At 41.4% G+C, this 23,076-nt stretch overlaps 1 protein-coding gene across 6 annotated transcripts in view; it reads right to left on the reverse strand.

The window, feature by feature from the left end:
* Positions 1-799: 799 nt before the first annotated feature.
* The window catches only part of Edem3 (ER degradation enhancing alpha-mannosidase like protein 3), a 54,440-nt gene continuing 32,163 nt past the window's right edge, over positions 800-23,076 (reverse strand). The window contains exons 13-22 of one of the 6 annotated variants that reach the window (XM_036202553.1): positions 20,632-20,715; positions 19,873-19,997; positions 15,579-15,744; positions 15,167-15,321; positions 13,932-14,085; positions 11,932-12,123; positions 11,077-11,242; positions 6,807-6,992; positions 5,703-5,750; positions 800-2,359 (exon numbers count right to left, since the gene is read on the reverse strand). In XM_036202553.1, the coding sequence (XP_036058446.1) occupies positions 1,953-2,359; positions 5,703-5,750; positions 6,807-6,992; positions 11,077-11,242; positions 11,932-12,123; positions 13,932-14,085; positions 15,167-15,321; positions 15,579-15,744; positions 19,873-19,997; positions 20,632-20,715 (1,683 nt within the window). In that variant the 3' untranslated portion in view covers positions 800-1,952. The remainder of the gene's footprint in view (positions 2,360-5,702; positions 5,751-6,806; positions 6,993-11,076; positions 11,243-11,931; positions 12,124-13,931; positions 14,086-15,166; positions 15,322-15,578; positions 15,745-19,872; positions 19,998-20,631; positions 20,716-23,076) is intronic. The other 5 variants (XM_036202555.1, XM_036202552.1, XM_036202551.1 and 2 more) reach the window with 5 other exon arrangements.

Raw genomic sequence — 23,076 nt, forward strand, 5'->3', positions numbered from 1 at the left:
GACAGAGTTAGATTTAGACAACAACGGCCTTGAGCTACTAATACAAAATCAATGCATATAAGGCTTCTGCAGTCAATGCATCAGAGGAAGAGTGTTCCCTTTCTCCAAGCCCCGTCCTGTAAATCAAGTCAAGTGGTTAAGCTTCAGCTCTCTCTCGGCACCTTTGTAATTAGGATAACAGAGCACATCTACCTCTCTGTATGCACTATGTATTACAGTTCTATCTCCTTGCACCAACTTCACATGCAGAGAGACTAAAAATACCCATTTTGGTGTCAGGTTTAACTACGAGCCAATAAAGGATTTCTTATACTCCCCGTCCCCAGTGAATTCTCTAAGACTTATGACTCACTGACCCAATTATGCTTAGTTGGAATTTTTGAAAGCAGGTATTCATCCCCTTATAAAAGGGCATGTTTACCTGGGACCTAAGACAAACTGTACATGAATATACACAACTACATTGCAGCACTACTGTCTTTAACAGCTCTGTGTACAGTCTACGCTATTTAGTACCTCAAAACCATGTTTCAGAAAAAGATTATGGTGTAATGCCATGGTAAGAAAGAATGAAGTCTCTCAAATATTCCTTTAGAAGTAATTAAAATAAGTTTAGAAATAAATACAATGAATAAAACCATGATTCCAATGTAGAACTATCAATAAGCAAAACCAAAAATAATAAATGTGGTCAGCCCAGACTGCCACAAAAGAGAGAGAGAGAGAGAGAGAGAGAGAGAGAGAGAGAGAGAGAGAGAGAGAGAGACACTTTTTTTTTTTTTTTACTTATATGGCTATATAGTTGTTTTTGTGGGTTTTTTTTTTTTGTTTTTTTTTTTTTAACACAGGTCACCAAGGGCTAATTTTCAAGTCCACATCAGTAGGAGTATTTGTTAAAACAAAATTAAATAAACCTAAATCCATGATTCAACAGAAAATGTGACAGACTCCTTAGGTGTGATGTTCGAGACTGGCTTCAAGCAGAAAGGTGGTAATCACCCCGGGGTTGCAGACCACTACTATGGTTTATCATGGCTCTATAAGATAGGGAGATGGAACAAGGCTTAGGATGAGCCTTCTGGCTCAAACTGGATACTAAACATGGGATGGAGTAAGGCTGATGGCTACAGAACCACCTTAAGAAAAATGGACTGGAAAAGACAAATAATCCACCCCCAAGGATCTAATGCTGATTTCCACTTAGAGTAGTCACAGCTTCCCCTTTGGCCAATGGGAAGTTGATATTGCAATATTATAGTTTATCTTTCTCGCTCTTTACCCCGGTAGCAACAGTTCCCACTGTAGCTATATGACCCTCTTCCTGGCCCCACAGTAAGTCTTGATAGGAAAACTCACTGGAGAAAGTACACTGGCCTCACCTTTGGTTTAAATGCAAGGGCATTGATGGGAGAGAAAGCAGTCAAGTCATCTTGACTGTCTCTCACTGAATGAAGCAGGTGAAAGCAATGAGCAGAAACAGTTGTTACTATGAAATGCATCTGCTTCATAAGCTGTAGGTCACTTAAAGTGTTCCTGTGAAGGCAGCAAGGCCAGAACACCACAACAATCATTCAAATCTTCTCAGGAGAGCTTCTGAGCCCAAACCCAAGGCGGTGAAGCTCCCTTCAGTTAGAAAGCTGCACTGGCTCAAGGCCCCACTTCCCGTCAGCTGAGTTCCTTTCTTGTCTACCCGGGAATGGCCAGTCATCCTCCCCTGGCCTGGGGCTGCAGGGTATGCAATACCATCATTTGAGGGGGTGAGTTTCCACTTTGGATAGGACAGTTTTGGTGAGGTCAGCTCTAACACAGCATGCTCCAGATTCCCACGGTAACTACTTACCCCAGTCAGAACGTGCCTTGAGCACTGCTCAGAGCCTCCCAGGAGCGCCTGCTTGGTATAGGTTATCAAAAACCACAGTTTACCTCTTCTTTTTAAATATCTACCACCAGAGTCAGAGTTCATCCTTCTCCATCATTTCAAATGCTTCTATATCTTCATTCCAGTCTGCTAATATGGAGTCTATAGGCTGGACCTTTTTACCCCAGCTAACATTAGGATTGGAATCTTCCTCAGTTTCTGATTGTTCTTGAAGTTGGTTATCTAAATCTGTACATTCACCATCAAGACTTGTAGTCTCAAGGCTTTCTGTGGAACTAGATATCTGTTCAGAAGGGGCAAAGCCAGCAGCCTCTTCAATGTCTGCTGGAGACGAAGACTCTGAGTGATAATCTAGAGGGTTTTCAGGGGTCTCTTGATCAACCAGGTCAACTGTCGGAGGAAGGGACAGTACCTGTTCTGTACTTTGATTCTGAGAGTCCTTTTCAGAAGACGGCTGGTCTTCATTCTCCAATTCAGGATCTGCACAGGAAAGAGACAAATGCATCATTCTGCTCTTAAAAAGCACACCTCACTTACAACTTTGCAACAAGATTAAGGAAGAAAGCAGTCTGATCAAGCAGTAAACAGTGGCCCTGAAGTCAAGCTCTTACAATCCCATTTGCTGTGGAGTTATGGAGAGAACGTGCTGGCAGGAAAGTAAACATCACTCCAAATGGAAAGGAATAATAATAACTCATAGCATAATGCTGACTTGGATGAATATTAGTGACAAAAGCAACGAACAGAAATGTTAAAATGCATAGAAAATTTCAACATGACTAAAATACATTAAACATCATGGCTAGAGATGGCTCAGGGGCTGAGTGTGCCTGCTGCACAATCATTAGGACAAGAGTTTGGATCCAGCATCCATGTAACAAGCTGGCATCTCAGAGATACTTCTAACTCCAATTCTGAAGCTTCTGACACCAAACCCAAGGCAGTGTGTCACTGTGGGTGGGCTTTGAGCTTTCAGATGCTGAAGCCAGGCCCAGTGTCTCACTCTTTCCTACTGACTGTGGATCCAGATGTAGAACTCTCAGCTCCTTCTCCAGCACCACGTCTGCCTGCATGCTGCCATTTCCTGCCATGATGACAATGGACTAAACCTCTAAACTGTAAGCCAGCCCCAGTTAAATGTTTTTCTTTGTAAGAGTTGCCATGGTCATGGTGTCTCTTCACAACAATAGAAACCCTAAGTAAGACATAAAGCAACTCTAATTTTAAGAACTACTACCAAGGTTGATAAAAAATTGGTAAAGAAAACTCTAACTGCAAGTACAGTAACTCCCCAATAGAAGCGCCAACAACTAAAAGTGAAATCATACATTTTTTTCATAATATAACAAAAACTACAAAACTAAATTATGACAGGTATAAGACTCATATTACTTAATACTATACAATTATAATAAAAAGAAAAAAAATAAGAGCTGATTACATTTAGATATGTTTCAGAACAGGAAGTTGTCACATTTAACAGTTTTCTACTCTCTATTAAAAAATATGCAAATACATGATTCCAAAAAGAATCTCATTTCTCCTTCTTTTAATTTTTGAACTATACAAAATTGAATTCTAAAAAGATTCAGTAAGGGAAGAGCTATCAAGGGAAATGTATTCCAAACAAAGCTTCTAAATTACTGGCATGGGAATAAACAAATGTGTCAGAAATACACAAGCACCCAGTGCCGCCTATTGAGCTTGTAAAGCTTGTGAACCCACAGAACAAGAAACAGAGGCGGCAGTAGCCAAGTCAGCCTGAGCTTTGAAAGGAACAAAGACTCAAAGGAGCTGAGGTTAGCCACCTTGTTACGTCTCCACTCACAGGCTGTAGTGGGTGTCACACTGATCCAGATATGGCAAATCAGAAGAAACACAGAAACAAAAAGACTGAACAAGGGTCCAAAGAACATCAGTGGGTTCCCTAATCCAAGGGAAGACAATGTTGGTGAAGACTTAGGAGTCTGAATATTACACAATCATTCATTCGCCAGCACATTCTATGGTAACTGAAAGCAAAGCTCCTAGGCTTAAGAAGAGCTATATAATAAACAATCATGCAAGAATCACTAAGTATTTTGAAAACAAAACTTACACTCTGCCAAGAATGGAAAAAAGTCATTCAGAAGGGGCATGTGAACTGGGTATAGAATGGCTGAACTTCTCAAAGAGAAAAGAACCACAGGGATGTGACACAGAGAAGGTAAATCACACAGAAACAGCTGCTTAGAGAAGGGAGGGCAGGCAAGCATGGCTTCCAGACCACAACACTGGGCTGTTCCTCTCCAGGCACGTACAATACCATCTGCCCACGTACAAGACCATCTTCTCCTTTTCCTGTGGCCTTCCCCAGTCAACTCCAGCACGGCAGCCGACTGCAGCCTCCTTTAAGGAGCTCCTTGAGGACACTGCTTGGCTTCAATCCAGGGCAGTCTACAAGGTAGGCTCTTTCTCATGGAGTCCCGCCTCCACTTTCTGTCTGCCTCTTTACCAGACACACACTAATACAGCAGCAGCCTGGAAAGCATCTGTCTCAAGCCTTTAGGGCACACAGAGCTGATCTGGAGGCCGGAAGCATGGCAGTGTATGGGAACTTGAAAAGACTGAGGCTTACCTCCCACTACTAAGGAAATACCCAATTGTAAGCTGCTTCAATTTAAAGGTCACCAACACATTCTTTGTCTATGAGACAGGGCTAGAACGGTTAAACATCTTGAAAACCTCAAATTCTGAAGCAATGAGACACTAAGAGGCACAGTGTTAAACGGTTTCTTCAAGAACAGTGTGGACAACTTAACTCTTACAAGTGTCAGTGGATTCCCCAAGGAAGCAGCATTTCCGCTTGATAACTTCTAGAGCTTCGGCTGCTGCGGAATGTGTAATATCGGGACACTGTTGCTAGCAGATGGGGGGCAGTATCAGGTATGTCGATCCTAATAGTCACACTTAGGAGACAAAAGGTGGGTACAGGAGGGAGCCTGTCTGGGGCCTTCCCAATCAGCAAGCAATGTGACGTCATTGGAGGATGATCTGAGACATTCTGCTGCCTGGATTAGGTGCTTATTACTGAGGGTACTTGCACAATTCTAAGTGTAGGTGAAGAGTCACTATGCTACAATGCCCGAGAGTGTGTCTAAATGTGGAATTCTGATCCCTGCTTCAGACTCTAACTTGGCACAGTGGAGAATGCAGGTGCCTCCTTGTTGGCTTGGCTAACACAACTGTACATTTCTCAAAGTGCTATTCCATACACACACCTTAAACCCTTCTATTAAAGGAGCACTGGAACATTAACAGCTTAACAAAGTTATGGACCATCAAAGTGCTTTAAAGTGTCACTTACATAATGTCTTTGTACTGCAGTTTTTAAGGGAATGCTGTTCCTTAGCAACTTCTTTCCTACCCTTTTCCTGGTGTGGGGAGCAGGTTTTTACTATTATCACAGTCTCGATCCATGTGTGTCCCTCACCTCCACAGGCGCTTATAAAACAAGCCAATGTGTTGAATATTTTACTTTGTATATAAACAACAAATGATCCCAAGGAATAATTTCTTAGACAACAATGCTGTTGTTAGAGTGACTCCTTCAGGGGCCTGAACTAGTGAATTCATCTAAAGTATGGACTATATATATAATCAATAGAATGAGTTATAGCAGGGTCAATAAAGAATATTGTGGGACAACTGACTGAATATGGAAGTTATTAATTACATTAAGGCATATATTATCATGATACTCAGCAAAACAAAATTATATATGTATGTGTGTGTATTGCACACACATACATATATAATTGGTTTATGAATGCAAGATACTTACTACTGTTAATAATGTAGCTTGGAATCATTTTACCTTTTAATATTGCTGCTGAAATTCCAATGGTAGCAGAAAACAGGGAAAGCAAAGGCATTAAAGTGTTATACAGAGTAATATTAATTTGCCTGTGTTTGATGCGCAGCAGAGTGGGAAAGATGGGAATTTTGAAAAAGGGCCCCAGGAGCAAAGAAATCAAGTCACAGGAGGGTTTAAGGAGATCAGGACCTCCCTGTGTTCTGTTCCAGCTACACATCCTTCCACACCTGACTCATTCACTCCACTGCTCTTTAACAACTGACGGTTCGAAGACTCTCAGAGCATCCTGTACTGTTAGCCTTTTGAAACACCCTGCGGGCGGGCGGGCGGGCGGGCGAGTGGGCGAACAACCCCACACCGATTGTCCAGTGCCATTCAGTAAGGGGTGGGAGACACAGCTCCCTCTACAGGTGCCTCCTCCTACAAAGACCTCTGCGGAGCAGGATGGGAGGAGCCTCTAGCCTCAGCTTTCCCAAGGCTCAGGTGTCAAAGTGGCAGCCTTCACACAGTGGTCTCAAGTAAGCTTTCAAGTTACTAACAACACTTTAGCCGCGGGAAGACTATATATTCCAATGAGTTAAGGTCTCTCGCTCATCAGGCAAAGCCGTCTGTAATCGTGTAGTATAAAAATCCACGTGATAAACGCAGAGACGCGCCTACATTGCCAGTGCTTTTGTCAAGGGCGGCCTGAGGGTAGTTGCTGGTGACACTGCTGCTACCATGTTGTATACAACACCTGAGAGGTAACAGATGAAATCCTAAAAGCGTTCTACTTCAGCCATCAAAGCAAGTATTTTACTATTTACAATAAGTTACTAATAGTTTACAATATTAACATTACATTAAAAATAACTGATTACGTATATATAGAAATAGTAAAAGTAAACAATAAATGCTAATAATAACAAAATAAAAATTACTATTATTTCTAAGAGAAAAATTCTAAATAAGCTTCTAAAATTTCTACTTGTTTTACCAGCAAACCAAAACTAAAATAAAGGAAGCCTACGCCACTTGTCAGCCCCTTCGGCTACTGGGCTAACATGACTAGCACAGCCACCCCGGCGTTACCTCGGTCTCTGGCTTTGTCAGAAAGGAGCACCTCCACCTCCTCGTGCTCCCGGATGGCATCCAGGATGATGCTGCCTTCTTTGCTGAACAGGAAGAGCATGGGAATCTTGATGTCGTCCGTGTCCTTGCCATCGCCTGCCATCTGGAACAGGGGGGCGGTGTCGCTGCTGCTCCCCTCATTATCATCTGTCAGAAAACAGACAGACGTCAGGGGCTGGCCACTGCAGAGACGGTCAGAAAACAGACGTCAGGGGCTGGCCACTGCAGAGACGGTCAGAAAACAGACGTCAGGGGCTGGCCACTGTGGAGACGGTCAGAAAACAGACGTCAGGGGCTGGCCACTGCTGAGACGCAACTGTTGCCTCCTTGTTGATGGCAATGACTTTATGTACTAGAAAATGAATTGAATCTTCGGATCAACTATTTTTATGACTTAGCCTAAGGAAATAACTGAAAGCAGCAAAAACTCTAAACTCAAAAGAATTTACTGGAACACACTATTATAAACGGTTCTCATAAACTACAGCAAGCTATTTGCACACAGGAAACAGCATATGAAAAACACAGAATACAAGTTTCTATGATTATGACTGGATATTTTCATATGTTTAAGGAAAAGCCTACAAAGATTTTAATAACCTGGATCACACAGCCAGAACTATGAATGAACTTGTAAATTTCCTCTAATGTATTTGTTAGCATTTGAGTGTTCCTTTTCTCTCTTTTTTATTAAATTTTTTCATTTATTTTATATACCAACCAGTTTCTCCTCTGTCCTCTCTTCCCGTTCCCTCCCCCCACCTCCCATCTGTCCCCACATCCGCTCCTCCTCCATTCAGAACTGGGCAGGCCTCCCATGGGAGTCAACAAAGCATGTCATGTCACGTTGAGGCAGGACCAAGCTCCTCCCCCTGCATCAAGGCTGGGCAAGGCATCCCTGCATGAGGAATAGGTTCCAAAAAGACAGCTCATGTGCCAGGGTCAGGTCCTGGTCCCATTGTCATGGGCCTCACAAACGGACCAAGCCACACAACTGTCACCCACATGCGGAGGACCGAGGTAGGTCCCATGCAGGCTCCCTAGCTGTCGGTTCAGAGTCTGTGAGCTCCCATGAGCTTGGGTCAGCTGACTCTGTGGGTTTCCCTGTCATGATCTTGATGTTCCTTGGTGTTTGAGCATTCCTAATTAAAAAATTAAAATGCGCTGGGCAGTGGTGGTGCACGCCTTACTCCCAGCACTTGGGAGGCCGAGCCAGGTGGATCTCTGTGAGTTTGAGGCCAGCCTGGGCTACAGAGCGAGAGCCAAGACAGGCACCAAAACTACACAGAGAAACCCTGTCTCGGAAAAAAAAAAAAAAAAACCTTAAAATGCTCTGACATCACAAATGTTTAGACCAAGGATGACTTAACTGGTAATAAGCTGAATTAAACAGTATTATTTCACACTGTTTAAGCCTCGGTTACTTTCTCTGAGAGTGTAAGTGTCAATCACATCACTGGCGGCAGCGTGTCTATCACACACCAGTCTCCCGAGGGAATGAAAACACCATCACACATGTGAAGCACTTGCTTCACAGACCCACTAAGTGGTAAACACAGTGTGTCCTCTCAGTACTTGACCAGACAGAGGACGGCTGTCTGACCCCCAGGCCCCCAGGCCCCCAGAACTGCCACACAGAAGGAAAGACTGCTTCTGCTCATGGTGGGTGGCAGTCCACACAGGTGACTCGGGCTGAGGGCTTGGCTGCCTTTGGGGGCTGTGAACGGAGAGGGAGCAGGTTTGTGAGAGGCTCAAGAGGAGGCGCAGCTGCAAACCCCAAAACGAGATAGCACTCGATGAAGAGAAATGTGGAAATGGCAGCTCCGGCAGCTCCGAGTTCACCTGTACCCTTGCTCACCTCCAGCTGTATGACTGCTCTTGGGCTGAATGAAAATCAGCCCTTTCTATATAGTAAACACCCTCCCTTCTTAAAATAACAAGCAAATCATTACCTCCTGCAGTCTTTGTAATAAAAAAAAAAAAAAGAAAGAAAAGAAACCCAAATTTATTCAAAGGAAAAAATGCTTCGTCAGAAAAAGAAGTCTCACACACATGTTAAATTTCTTTTTAAAATAAATTTTCTGACAACAAAAAAATCATCTCATTCTTTTCTTTTCGTTTTTTTGTTTTTGTTTTTTGAGACAGGGTTTCTTTGTATAGTTTTAATGCCTGTCCTGGATCTTGCTCTGTAGACCAGGCTGGCCTTGAACTCACAGAGATCCACCTGGCTCTGCCTCCTGAGTGAGTGCTGGGATTAAAGGCGTGCACCACCGCCACTCAACCATCATTTCATTCTTGTTCCACAGAATCCAGTGTAGGATTCTGCATCAACAGATACTAAAGAAAATGTCTGACCTGACAGTCTTTATATATCAGAGCCTTACAAAGACTCTGCCCAGAAACTGGGAAAACCCTTTTTTGTTGTTTTTGTTTTGTTTTGGTTTTGTTTTGGTTTTCGAGACAGGGTTTCTCTGTGTAGCTTTGCACCTTTCCTGGAACTCACTTGGTAGATCAGGCTGGCCTCGAACTCACAGAGATTCGCCTGCCTCTGCCTCCTGAGTGCTGGGATTAAAGGTGTGCGCCACCACTGCCTGGCAGAAACTGGGAAAATCTTAACACAGAACAGTATTTTCTAAGACTGATGTACACATCCACACTATATTTTACACTTTAAATCTGTTTTTAAGTCTTGGTAAGTAAGAAACACTCAGAATTATAGTGACGATAAGATATTAAGTTCTTCAGTAAGAGTAGCCTCAATGTGAAAATAGCCAAAGATGCGCAGGATGACTCAAGGAGCCGGGAAACGGCTCAGTTGGTACAATGCCCCACACACGAACAAAGGACCCAAATATGGATCCCCAGTAACCACATAAAAGCTGGGCATGGTGATGCTCATTTGTAACCCTAGCACTGGGAGTTAGGGGGACAGGTAGACCCTCTAGTTCACTGGCCAGTCAAAGTTCTGGATTCAGCGAAAGACCGTTTCAAAACTAAGGTGGAGAACAGATGGGAAGACACTAATGTTGACACACACATCGGTACACATACACACTTAAAAGGACTGAAGTCAGGAGTCAGCAAAACTGTCCTGTAACTGGCCACACAGTGAACACTGTCAGCCTTGGGTTCTGTTGGAACTATCCGACTCTGCAACTGGAGCACTCGAGACATCTACACAAGTCGGTGTGTGTGTGTGTGTGTGTGTGTGTCAGCAACACCTTCACTGAAGAACCCGATAGTTTGCTAAATGTGGGTTTACATTGTTAAACACAATTTTTCCTAAAACTTTTTAAGTGAAATTTATTCACTTGAAACAACATTTTAGTATCCATATAGAATAAACAAATGAACAAATCCTAATGCTTCAGTGTTCACATCTTCTGTTTTTCTTGATGCTAGAGTCAAAAGCAGGGTCACTGAGTGATCCTTTAAATGTCTTATGTATTCTCAATGTAGAAATGAATACTAATTAAGGAAATGGAAAAGAGAAAATGGACTTTCCTGGTCAATTCACAACTTTCTTTCTAGATGAGAATGCATTTTTACCTTAAACATAGAAAAAATTTAAATTTCTGCTGCTAGTCATGGCTTGTTATGAGGGAAAAAGGGGGATTGGGAATAGCAAAACTCAGAGGTTGAAATGAACGGATAAAGCTAGTAATTTGTAATTTCAGTGGAAAAAATGCCCTGGGATAAAATGTTCTAATAACCAGTTCTTATGTGTTGTCCAGTATTTGCAGCTTAAAACATCATTTTCAGAGAGAAAAGGTAACAAGTAGCTGAAGCTGGGCCAAGGCTGTACTGTCATTCTGTGGCAGGGCCACTAACTGCACCCACATGGCTGTGATCCCAAAGCCTGCCATCGCATGGAGGAATGGAGTCTCTAAAGGCTGCACATTGGAGGTAGCTGAGTGCAATTCTTACCTGGAGACTTGAGATCTCAAGGGCACAGTTTCTTTCCCAGAGTGTGGGGTATTTTCATGACACTCCAACTCTGCCCTCAGACCTTATGTCAAGTATCTCCACTGACATTAATATGCAGAAACCAGTTTCTGGGTTTTAGAGATAGATAAATATATAGGAATTTATCATGTCATTGATCATCTATCCTTTATGTTGTCATAATAAAAATAACCTGACAAACCCTTTGATAAGATTTTAAAAAATAAAGGGAAACCCCCTAAATCACCTCCTCCTGGTCAATACACTGAGACAGAGAATTACTTACCAATAACAATGCCACCGATGGCCCCGGCATTCTGGATGTTGCGTGCCTTTTCTGCAAACATGCACTGTCCTCTTTGTAGCAAGGCAATCTTTCCCATCACTGCCTCAGGGTTAGTGAGCTCTGAACAACCATTGTATGGTTTACTGCTTGCAACAAATCCTCTTGTCTGTCAGAAATAAAAGTAGCCAAAATCATCTTTTATCTTCTTCAATTACAATCTAATCATTTCACTTTAGTATCATGAGCTTTCAGGGAACTCTCTCTCTCTCTCTCTCTCTCTCTCTCTCTCTCTCTCTCTCTCTCTCGTGTGTGTGTGTGTGTGTGTGTGTGTGTGTGTGTGTGTGTGTGTACACATGCAGAAGCTACAGATCAATCATCAATCTCATCTATCATTCATCAAGAGCCATTCACCTCATTTTTTGAGACTGGGTCTCTCACTAGCAATTGGGGATCACAAATTAGGCTAGGCTGGCCAGCCAGGGATCCTTGGGGATGCCCCTGTCTCTGCCTCCTCAGGGCTGGGATTAGAAGGGCACACTAACATGCCTGGCTTTTCGGTGGGTGCTCGGGGCTGAACTCAGGTCCTCATGTATGCAGCAAGCACTCGAATGACGAGGACATCTCCCCAGGCACTGTATACAAATTGAAGGACGCTTTCAGTTCAGTACAGGAGGCTGAATGCTAAAGTAATGTTTTCTTGTGGGGACTGAAACCAGGGTTTCAGCTGAGTGTGTGTTTCTACCACTGAAATGTACACTCAGAACCCAACTTGTAAACATAAAGCTACTTAATTAGAGACAAAGACATCAAATACTTACTATTTTAATTTCAGTAAGCTTACTGGAGTGCACATACCTCTTTATGTTTAGATAGATCCAGCCCAAACTGAGCTGGTCCAGCGGTTAAGACTACTCTGCCAAAAAACGGGTGGGAGATAATTTGTACAGCTCGGGGAGGTAGCTGCTGCTCTTTCTGTTGCTGACTTGACAGTTCAATCATCTCCTGCATGAACCGCAGCCCATCTTCAGCATCAATGGAACTAGCAGCCTACAGAGAAACAGATTCGGTTTACTTGGCTCTCTCCTTCCTGAAAACTCCCCCATCTTTCTGACTCTCTAAATTACAGATGTCTGCATAGAATTTCTCCTTTTAGTTAGGCCCCCACAAAGTATTTTCCATCTAACTTGCCCTTAGTATACTACTTTCAGGAACTGAGTTTTCTGAAAAGCATTATCTGTAACTTTGATCAGCGTCTCTTTCCCACATATAAACACCTTTGATGGAGATCTGAAACCGTGCTGTATCAAATGCTCAAGTACCCTTTGGCTGTTGACCTCTATTGGCTTCCCCTTTGGAAGGAAAAGAAGCTTCTTGCCTGAACCCCATATTTCCTCTTTGAAACTCCAAACTAGCAAGCAGATTCAGTGAGACTGGAAACATGTATTAAGAACTTATCCTGTCCCCACAGTGAGCTGAAGCACTGGGAGACAGTCTTTAAGTCTGTCTAGTGGAGAAAGACATGCAAACATTAACAATGTTAAAAAAGTCAGCACAAGGGAATAATTAATTCTGCTTGTGTATAACTGAGAACTAAGTCTCAACCAAGGAGAAATTGAAGATGTTCATCATAGGAAAAAGAAATTGCCCAAAAAAAAAAAAAAAAAAAAAAAAAAGGATTTGCTGTAGGGGTGGAGGGCAGAGAGATACCAAGAGTTCAACTGCACTCTAAATCTCCAGCGCTATAAAGAGCTCAGAGAATGAAGCAAGTTTCCTGAATGGAAAACAGAGAAGCGGGCTGAGGTAGGACAGGAAAGCAACAGAGAAGGACAACCCCATTCAATTCAGGGCAGATGGGTGCTGAGACATACAAATACATAGCACACATGTTAAAGCTGGGCTTAGAAGTTTTGGAATGAGTGCATATGTCCAAGAAGTCACCTGTTAAAGCTAGCGTCAGAGACAGAAGACCGTTGAAGAAGAGAACAGACAGAAAAGAATACCATCTGGAGTCGTAGACCACCCTACACTGAGTGGGAGTGCCAGGGAAGCAGAGCTACAGAGGAATCTACAAGGCGCAGAGCGAGAACTGAAAAGGAACTATGTTGTTGAAACTCCCTTGGAGCCAAAAAGAAGGACATGTTTTAAGAAGAGGGAAATCAAGGGTTACAGAAAAGTTCAATTCTAGTAAAGATTAAGAGGCCACTTGGTGGCCACTACTTCACGGGTAGCCTAAATAAAAACATTTGAGCCATGCTCATAATTCAGGACACAAGGATACTCTTAAATGGAAGATGGAGATGGAAAGAAAATACATAAAAATCTTAAGTAAGGTTGTGGGAAAGCTGAATTTGAGAGCAGAGATTGTTTCAGTGTGCATACAGCTTATAACTATTCAGAATATTATAATTGTTCAGAATCAATGTGCTAATAGAGTAAATAACTTAAAGGTTTCATGTTATAAAATCTTTAGAGTAAAAACCAATAAAATATTATCTAAAAGATATGTTATATTTTCCAGGTACAAATATACTCAAAGCTTGATTTCTGTGACGAATGAAATACCTAGATTTAGTACTTATTGAAAACTAAAACAGTGTGGAGTATTATCATATAAATATTAAAACCGCCAACTTGAATTAAAATAGTGGAAAGACAATAAACTGAGAGAAAAATTTAGATTTAAGTCCTATCTTTGATGGTATTAATATAAACAAGTTACCCAAATGATTACAGGGAATTAGGAACTTTCCCAAGAGCTCCGGGATGTCTACTCTAAAGTTTACACGGTCAAATGCCAGCACCCTCTTCGCACTAAAGAGCAAAGACAGCGCCTAGCCCATCCAGCAATGTCTTACTTGGATTGCATGTTGGACCAGCTGGACTCGCCCATCTTTGAGGTGAATCAAACTCACCCCCATCTTCTTCAGGATTTCTAAATGTTCAGGGTTAGTGGCCATAAAGTCTCTGGCTCTCAGAGGAGGTTTAGCTCCACTTCTGAAACTCTCCTCTCTGCAGAAAGAAACCAGAAACAAGGCTTACAACTAAGTACACATTACAAGCAGTGAAATATAAAAACCAAATAAGAATAATCTTAGTAGATATTGGAAATTGCTAATTTTAGAACTGGTGAAGCTAGAGTAATGTATTTTCCTATGCATGACTCTGATTACTAACAAACTGTGTCACTTTGTGTGTGTGTGTGTGTGTGTGTGTGTGTGTGTGTGTGTGTGTGTATGTGTGTAAAAACGTATTTTTCTCACTTTTTTTTCAGGTTTTTTTTTGGCCAGAGCTGAAGACTGAACCCAGGGCCTTGGGCTTGCTAGGCAAGTGCTCTACCACTGAGCTAAATCCTCAACCCTCAGTTTTAATTTTTAAAATTTAAAAAAGTGTGTGGGTGTTTTGTCTGCTTATATGTCTGTGCACCGTGTTCAAGCAGTACCCTTGGAAGCCAGAAGAGGGCATCAGATCCCCTGGAACCGGCATTACAGATGGTTGTGAGCTGCCATTTGGGTACAGGGAATGGAACCTGGGTCTCTGAAGAGCAGCCAGTCAGTGCTCTTAACTGCTGAGCCGCCTCTCCAGCCCTCAAAATGTTTAAAAGCAAGACAGTACTTTCATCAGTGCATAATAATGCCCACCTCATTTTTCTAGCTCCTTGTAGTCAACGGCCTTTCTAATAACTATCTAGAAAAAAACGAGCTCATTTATGTGCCTCCCAAAAGTTCGGTTAACAATCAGGAAGCAATTCTAAAAACAATAAAGCACAAACAAAATCAAGCAAAAACTGTCTTTCCACTATGCAGAAACTAGACATATGGAGCAAAGTATTTTCTTATACATACAAGACATGATGAAATAGCTGACTCTTTTGTGCCTAAAAATGAGCTAGAGAAATTTAAAAACTATTATATACTGTCTGCCATTAAACAAAAATCGATAAAAGTTCACATAATTTTTACTCAATAAAAACTACATACCCTAGGATCTGGTTTAGGTGCAAGTCTTTCTGACTGCTGTTACAGCTCCTTAAGTGCTCTGTCATTTATGTGAATTAACTTAGTATTAACAAGTAGAAAATAATATGTCTTACACTCTGATGATGCCTCTTGGACAGCTCTTATCCACCACATTTTTCAAGGGTTCACGGATGCTCTGAGCATACAATGGATCATTAGGAAAAAGAATCTGAGTGTTTGGACAAGTCCAATCAAAATTACTATCATCCAGTTCTGTGTATTCCGAGGTCTGAAACATAAAAATAAATAAACAAATAAAAATTATGTAACTAATAGTAATAGTGCTATTTAATATTATGAATAAAAAGGAAATACTGTCTATACAACAAGAGTGACACCCTAAAAGAAAATGAGATACTATTACACGTACTTGCCTCTCACCGTGCAGAGATGAAATGAATTCTAACTGTGGGTTACTTCCTACTTAGAAAGGTCAGAGGACATATGGAAGTGGAAAGATGAGTAAGACATGAACTGAGAACTCACTGTGTTCTTCTTGGAGATGCTGCGATTCGTGGTGGAGAGCCAAAGGGGCAACAGATGAGCTTCTGTTGTAAAGATGTAGTCTTCTATGTCAAAAATAATGTCTTCTTTGTCAGCAAATAACAAGTAGAGATATTTAAACATCTCGGCCAAGAAGAACGAATCCATTCTAAATCGAAAAGTCACAAATAAATATTTAAAAATAATCTAATACAATTAAAAAATAATATTAAAAATATTTTAAATATTAAAATATTAATATTAAAAATAATATTTAAAAAGCCAATACAATTCAAACAGCCAAACAACTACAGAGTGTCTCAATCTTCCACTGTCAAAATAACCTGGACTCAAGAATAGCACAATGGCCTTAAATACCCGAGGAACTGCCTACCTCACAGGTACATTAACCTTATCAAAATTTCACACTAGGCTTTAATGGGCTTTCTACTATGGAGAATCAACAGCAAGGAGGCAATTCAGATGAAGTTTGCTAACTAGTGCCACAGAAGAGTCTTAAAGTCATGTTAACACATGGATACACCGGCATTAAAGTGATGAAGAAGGCTTTAAAAGTAAAAGAAATCGTTTATAAAAAGTTCCATGGAAATGAACACACAGCCACAGGACTGTAACAGAGTTCTGTAAATACTTACCTCCCAGACTGGAAGCATTTATCCATTTATGCACGTGGTTAAAGAGAGAAATAAAAGGGGAGAGTGCACGTGCCTTCACCAACAGTTTAAATACAGTTACATGTCAGAAAAAGAGTACAGGGAGCAGCTGGAGTCAGAACATCAAATTTAAGTACCTCCCACACAAAGCGCCCAAGGTTTTGATGGTAATAGGTGACCGCAGTGTACTTAACAGGTTTGCGGTATCACGCTTCCAGCCTAGCCCAATTCCTGGCACGTACATCACAGATCCTCAACAGAGGTTTACCAAATTGAATGCAAGTTGAAAGGGCATTACTAAAAATTGATGGGAGTGGTAAGGAACGGGCTTTGAAGAGAAAGCTCCTCTGCTACAGAGGTCTCTGGCCATTGGGACATTACCAAAGACTGTTCTGTAAGAGGAACAAAATGGTACGCTTATGTATGAGATTAAAACCACAGCTCTACTTTTCTCCATATCTGAACACTGTGTGGGTGTGCATGGGCTACACAGATGTGTGCTGTATGTACACGTGGAGTTGTTGTTGACCTCAGGTGCCTTCTATCAGTCTCCACCTAATTTCTTGAGACAGTCTTTCACTGCACCTGGAACTAGTCAATCTGTTACACCAGGTGGCCAGTGAGCTCTGGGCATCCTGCTTCTGCCCTGCACCTCTGGGGTTGCAGCCACATGTGGACATGCCTGGCTTAAGTGGGGGCTGGGAATCACACTCAAGTCCTCATGCTGTGCCGAAAGTACCTGACCCACTGAGCCATCTCCTGCTGTAACATTTGGAAACTCCATGGTCCACATGAGAAGTAAACCTTGTTAGAAAAAAACAAAACCTGTCCTGTTAGTCTACAATACACTTATAATTCATTTTCTGAATGTCACTTTGAGAACTGCAGACTGGTGGGTTGATTAGTGAGTAAGAACAGTGATACTGAGCAAATCTGTTTTGTAAACATTTACAAAAGAAGAAGACATAGTTGGATTACTGATCTATAAGCTGTAGGTGATCTAGCTGTAGGTAAAGCCATAAACGCATCCACACATGCAAATGTAAAGGTACTGTTACCATGTCTGATATGACCTCCAAATTGTGCAGCGTTACCTTAAGCACATTACGGCAGGGTCTTAAGAGATTCTCAGTTTTTGGTCATTTGAATTATTTTTAATAATCACATAGTATTAAGAAAATACAAACATTTTCCTCTTGAAAACATATGTGTGTTGCATGTGGATGCTTGTGACCTACAGGATCATGTCAGTAGATCTGTAGGGAATATGCACCCCCAAACAGTCTATCACTAAAAGTTCTCAAGTGTCATGTATAGGGCATTGGTCACAATCCCAATCCAAAATTCTCCCTCATAATTTGGATGGAAAGAAATTATATTTTCCTAAGCTGCAGGATACTGAACATTGGTGGTTCAGCCAAAAAAGTTCCTGAAATAATATTTAACCCCACAATTTTGTCCAGGAACAAAAATGAAAATTCCTTAGGATAAATATAAAGTTCTAAATTTATGCTTTAAAAATTAGCTTCTCAAGATGAAGACAGAGAGTATTTTTATTAGCAGCCTAGAGTTAAGTATCTGAGACTAGTGGGATCAGTCACAAATTCCATGTGAGTTGAACATAACAGAGCTAAAAACAAACAAACCTTAAGGGCAGTTAATAACACAGCACGATGAGGACTAGACTTTGGGCCAGATGCACGTGAGAGGTAAAATGTAACACACCTAGTTAATGAAACAGTGGTCTCCAGTCGTCTAGAAGGTACACACATATCAGCCCCTTGCCCCCATTAGCAACACCCTGCCTGACTCCAGATGACTCCAGTGCTGTTGTGCTGGGCACAGCTTGAGCATAATGAGTGTCATGAGTGTCGTGTGTGTGTGTGTGTGTGTGTGTGTGTGTGTGTGTGTGTGTGTGGTTTTGTTTCAAAGCTGAGGATGAAATTCAGTACTTAACACAAGCTAGGTTAGGTGTTCTACCACCAACTGTATCCCAATGCACAGAATTGAAGAGACAGTCTATACACTGGAATACAGTCAGAAAGGAGCAAAGGCCGTGGGAAGCAGCCCAGCAACACCATGAAAGGAGGACCTGGGAGCCAGGGAGAAAAGAAGGTTGGTAAATCCTGAAGGATGAAACCTTTGAACAGACTGAATCACGGGGACCTCTAATTCCTCAACGTGTCCCTTTTGTACTATAGCACCTATTATGTCTGCTCCTTTTTTTACACAGCCACCTGCTCACCGACAGCAAAGCATGGGAGGACCAGGAGTGGGTCTCATCTGTCAACCCTAACACTTAGGGCAGTGCCTGGCATAAAGTAGATGCTCTAACTACTGTTCATTGGGTAAACTGCAGCTATACCATGGTTCTCTATGCTAACGTCCTGATTAGGATTCTCAACTAGCCTCATCAGATGCCTTTGAACAAGTTCTCTAATTTCTTCTCCTTGGGTTCTTCATCCCTAAAATGAGGGTTAGGATGGAATTATACTCCCAAGGGTTGCTGGATCAAATGAGGTAAATCTATAAAGTGCTCAGAGGAGCACCTGGAGAGCAGAAGTGTTAGGCAGTCTTTGTTTTCCTTTTCTGCTGGTATTTGTATGTCCATTTCCAAAAGCCTAGCTTTTCCTCATCAGCTACAGTCAGGGGAGGGGTCCCAGGCCTAAGGAACTCTCTCTGAAACACTCTGAGAGAAAGACTAAGGGCCAGTCTTGTGGGGTTATGAGTACTGTGTTCCTCATGTCTTCAGTGCTTTTGCCTAAAACCAATTTTCCCTTCTCTTATTCAACTGTCAGGACTCAGGATTCTCCAGAAACATTCCAGTGACGATCGCATACCAGTTTGCATGGTTGTGGCACATTTGAAAAGCCTGTTTATATATGCTTGTCTTCACTAATTCAGTAGCTCAAAGGACATGACTGTATGTCTAATCTTTAAAACTAGTATAGTGTCAGCGCATAATGGGCCTCGTGAATAGTTACAAAATGGATGTTTGCTAGCCAAGTACAAAAACAAGCTTTAGTGGTCGTTCAGAAATTCGAAGACTACATCAGTGATCTTTGGATAGTTAGTGACGACCACACTGATCAATGTGTGCCCCTATCACGTGAGTACTTCTTGGTACCCACATCTATCTAGCGTCCAGTGAAACAGAAACCACCACTGGTCTCCCTGCTAGGGTCAGAATCAGCACACACACTGATTATGATAATGCTGTTGAAGAATTACTGGCTGAATACAAACTATAATCCAGCTCTTTCATTATTTTGATAATTTCTCTTACATAATGTTTAAAAAACCATTCCAGCACAGGAGACAATGTTTCTAATGTCCCTAATAACAGGTTCTGATATATAATATTCACATATCTACTTAAAACCACTGGAGTATCTACTACACACCAAGCATTATGACAGAAACAATAACAACACACACACACACACACACACACACACACACACACACACACCACTTTTCAAACAATTCAAAAGGAGTGTTTACAGACAAGCACAGTGAACTAAGGATTGCACCTCCGGCACGCTACACTGCTCCTCTGAACCCTCCCAAGCGGCTGCACCTTGTGCCATGGCTGCTGAGGAAAGGGAGTGGGGCTTGTTTACCTGTCCTCGTGGCTCCCAGTGCGGACATCCTTCATGGCAGCAAATCCACAAGGCACTCGAGCATACTTATTCAAATTCTCAATAAGTGTTTTTCCTACTTCAAGGTAGTAAGGGTCTCCTGTAGCCTATTAAAAGGAGAACAGAGATATAACACATGCTGCCACACACCCAGTCACTTCTCCAGGGATTCCTGAGTGCAGACTAGGTGCCAGGCCTTGTGTCGGGAATAAGAATACTTGCTACACAGGACATAAATTTGAAAATACACTACAATTTGATCACAGAATTCCTTAAACAATTGAAACCATAGACCTCAGCCTTTAAGTTACATTTCTAAATGCTCAAAAGAGCCCCCGACTGAAGACCGGAGGCTGCTTTAGGACGCAGATCCACAAATAAAGCTTCCCTTTAAGGAAATCTTCACAGAAGTGCTGGGTTTGTTTTCGCTTTTTGTCCATCGCCCTCCTCTTTACAGCAGAGGTGCTCAGTGTTCGGGAGGAGGCTGACTTATAGCACAGTCAGGACCTCAATTTCCTGTGTCTGCTGCTTCGAGCTGCAGCCTCTGTCTAGATCTTCAGAAGCACTTTTGAAAAGGCATCAGCTTACAACAAATCTTACATCTTTCTATAATTTCATGGGCTAAATGAATGCAAATATGATATATCCAACCATTATAACAGTAAATACTAATTTTTATTATAAAAAAAGCAAGAGAGCCAACACAAAGTAGAGAAAGCCAAGAATGGTAAGTTATCTTACTTTATATAAGAAGTAGGTACTTTCTGCAAACTCTGGCCTTAGAGGGTGCTGAGCCCAATGGACCCTGAAATCTGTAGTAAATGCCTGCACAGAACAACATATAAGAGAGCATAAAAATGTGACTGAAAATTACACAAGCAGTTCTAGAATATAAAGCAATTATATAAATGGTAAAAATAACATATGAGTCATGGCAAACTTTCATTCATAATATACTGACTATTGTTGCTAAAATACTAACTCATTTTTAGAAAGACTGTTTAACCAAGCTTATGAGTTATTGTTATTGTGTATCCATGTTCATGTATGTGTGTGTGTTCAACCGAATGTTGTTCCTTGGTGCTGTCCACTTTGCCTTTTGAGATAGAGGGTCTCGATGGCCTGGGGCTTGCCGAGTAGGTTAGGGTGGCTGGCCAGGGAGTCTCTGTCTCCCCAGCTCTGGGATTACAGGGGTGTGCTGCCATGGGGTCTAGGAACTGAACTCAGGCTTCAGAGCTGCGCAGCCAGCACTTTGCCAACTGAACCGGCTCCCCAGCCCTACATTACCTTTTAAATCACCAACTGGACCAACAACAAAACCAGAAAACCCAATAATGGCACTTAGTGATGCCAATAAACCCATCCTACATTGTCTGATAACTGAGTTTTCTATTTGTTTCTTTCCTCTTTGCTCTGAATTAGTACCTCTCTGGTGTTCTGATTTCCTTTTCATTTCTTTAATTGACAATACTGTGTTTATGATGGACAGTACTGTTTTCATGTACCTACACACAGTGAAATGTTAAATCAAGTCAATTAATATGTATTTTAAATAACACCATTTTTGAGGATATAAAATTTATTCTCTTCTATTTATTTCCTATTCTATTTTCATCTGTGAATTCTCTACTCTATGTATTTTCAAGTATGTATATTTTATTGTAGCCTGTTTCCTTTTATAATAATGTCAAATCCCCAGTAATAAATCAAGGAATTACTTAAAATTAAAATTTGTCTATTTAAAATTTAATCAATAACAGCCAAGAGGGTTCTTCTTACATTTTTTATTTGAAGTGTATGGGTGTTTTGTCTATGTGTATGTCTGTGCTGAATCCCCTGGCACTGGAGTTAAAGATGGCTGTGGATAGTCACATGGTGCTGGGACTGAAACCCGGGTCCTCCGGAAAAGCAGTCAGTGCATTAAGCATTGAGCCATCTCTTCAGTCCCAACAGTTTTTTTCTTTTTAAATAAATAAAAAAAACAAAGAATAAAAGAAAACTTCATTTGTGATCAGTGTATCTAGTTGAAACCTCATGTGAGTCAACATTAATATAAGTTTTTTATAGTGCACAGCCTTACACTTAAAAGTTAATAAAACTACACTTCCCAGAGCTGACGCCTTAGGAAACACCTGTGTTAATTGTTGGAAGTTAATAAAACTACACTTTCCAGAGCTAACACTTTAGTAAACACCTGTGTTAACAGAAAGCTTAGGTACTGCACCAAGAATAGAAAGAAGAAGGCTATGAACATGTCACAAAATTGGTAAAGGTGCACTTCTGGAAAGCCAAAAAGCATGCTATCAGTATCTTTTCAAATCAGTGTAGCAAAGACATCTATTATGAATGTAATATTGTTTTAAAAGTCAGTATGAAGACATTCTCAAAATTTTTAGGATGAGTGTATGATAACCAAAATTATATCTAATGTACATAACTTTCATCAAACAAGCTTCAGATTATAAACGATAACAAGATCTCACTAGATGGTGTGCATTGTAAGTAAAATGAGGGCCAGCAAGATGGCTCAGCATGTCAGGAGGCTTGCCAGGCAGGGCTGACAACCTGTGTTCAATCCCTGGAACTTACATAAAAGTAAAGGAGAAAAGTGACCACACAAATGCCCCCTGATCTCCACATGGGCACTGTGGTATACACACTCTCCCTCAGCCACCTGCTGTGCACACGCACATTCGCACACAATCACAACAAAGTCAAAACTTTTCTGAAAGTCAGAATGAGACAGATTAGGGCTGGGAATACAGGTCAATGGCAGAGCCCTTTCCTGGCCTGCACAAGGGCCTCGGTTTGCTCCCCAGGGATGCACAACTGTTTAAAGGAAGCCAAACAACAAGGGGTGGTAGTGACGACTACTCCAACGGCCGGAGTTGAAACAGGCTGAGAAACAGTAAGCTTGGACTTTGATGGCAGTGTCACCATTATCCTACACTAGAGCTCTACACACAGAGAAAAGCAAGAAGATACAAAACACATAATAAAAATCAATCTAAAGGAGAAGATACAAAACACATAATAAAAATCAATCTAGAGGAGAAGATACAAAACACATAATAAAAATCAATCTAAAGGAGTAGCCACATCTAAGGATAACACTTTCTATCTTTAAATTAGAAATTATATATAGATATAGATGCTACAGATAGATATGTAAAGATATGTGTGTGC

The sequence above is a fragment of the Onychomys torridus genome, chromosome 11 (assembly GCF_903995425.1).
Source record: "Onychomys torridus chromosome 11, mOncTor1.1, whole genome shotgun sequence".
Lineage (NCBI taxonomy): Eukaryota > Metazoa > Chordata > Mammalia > Rodentia > Cricetidae > Onychomys > Onychomys torridus.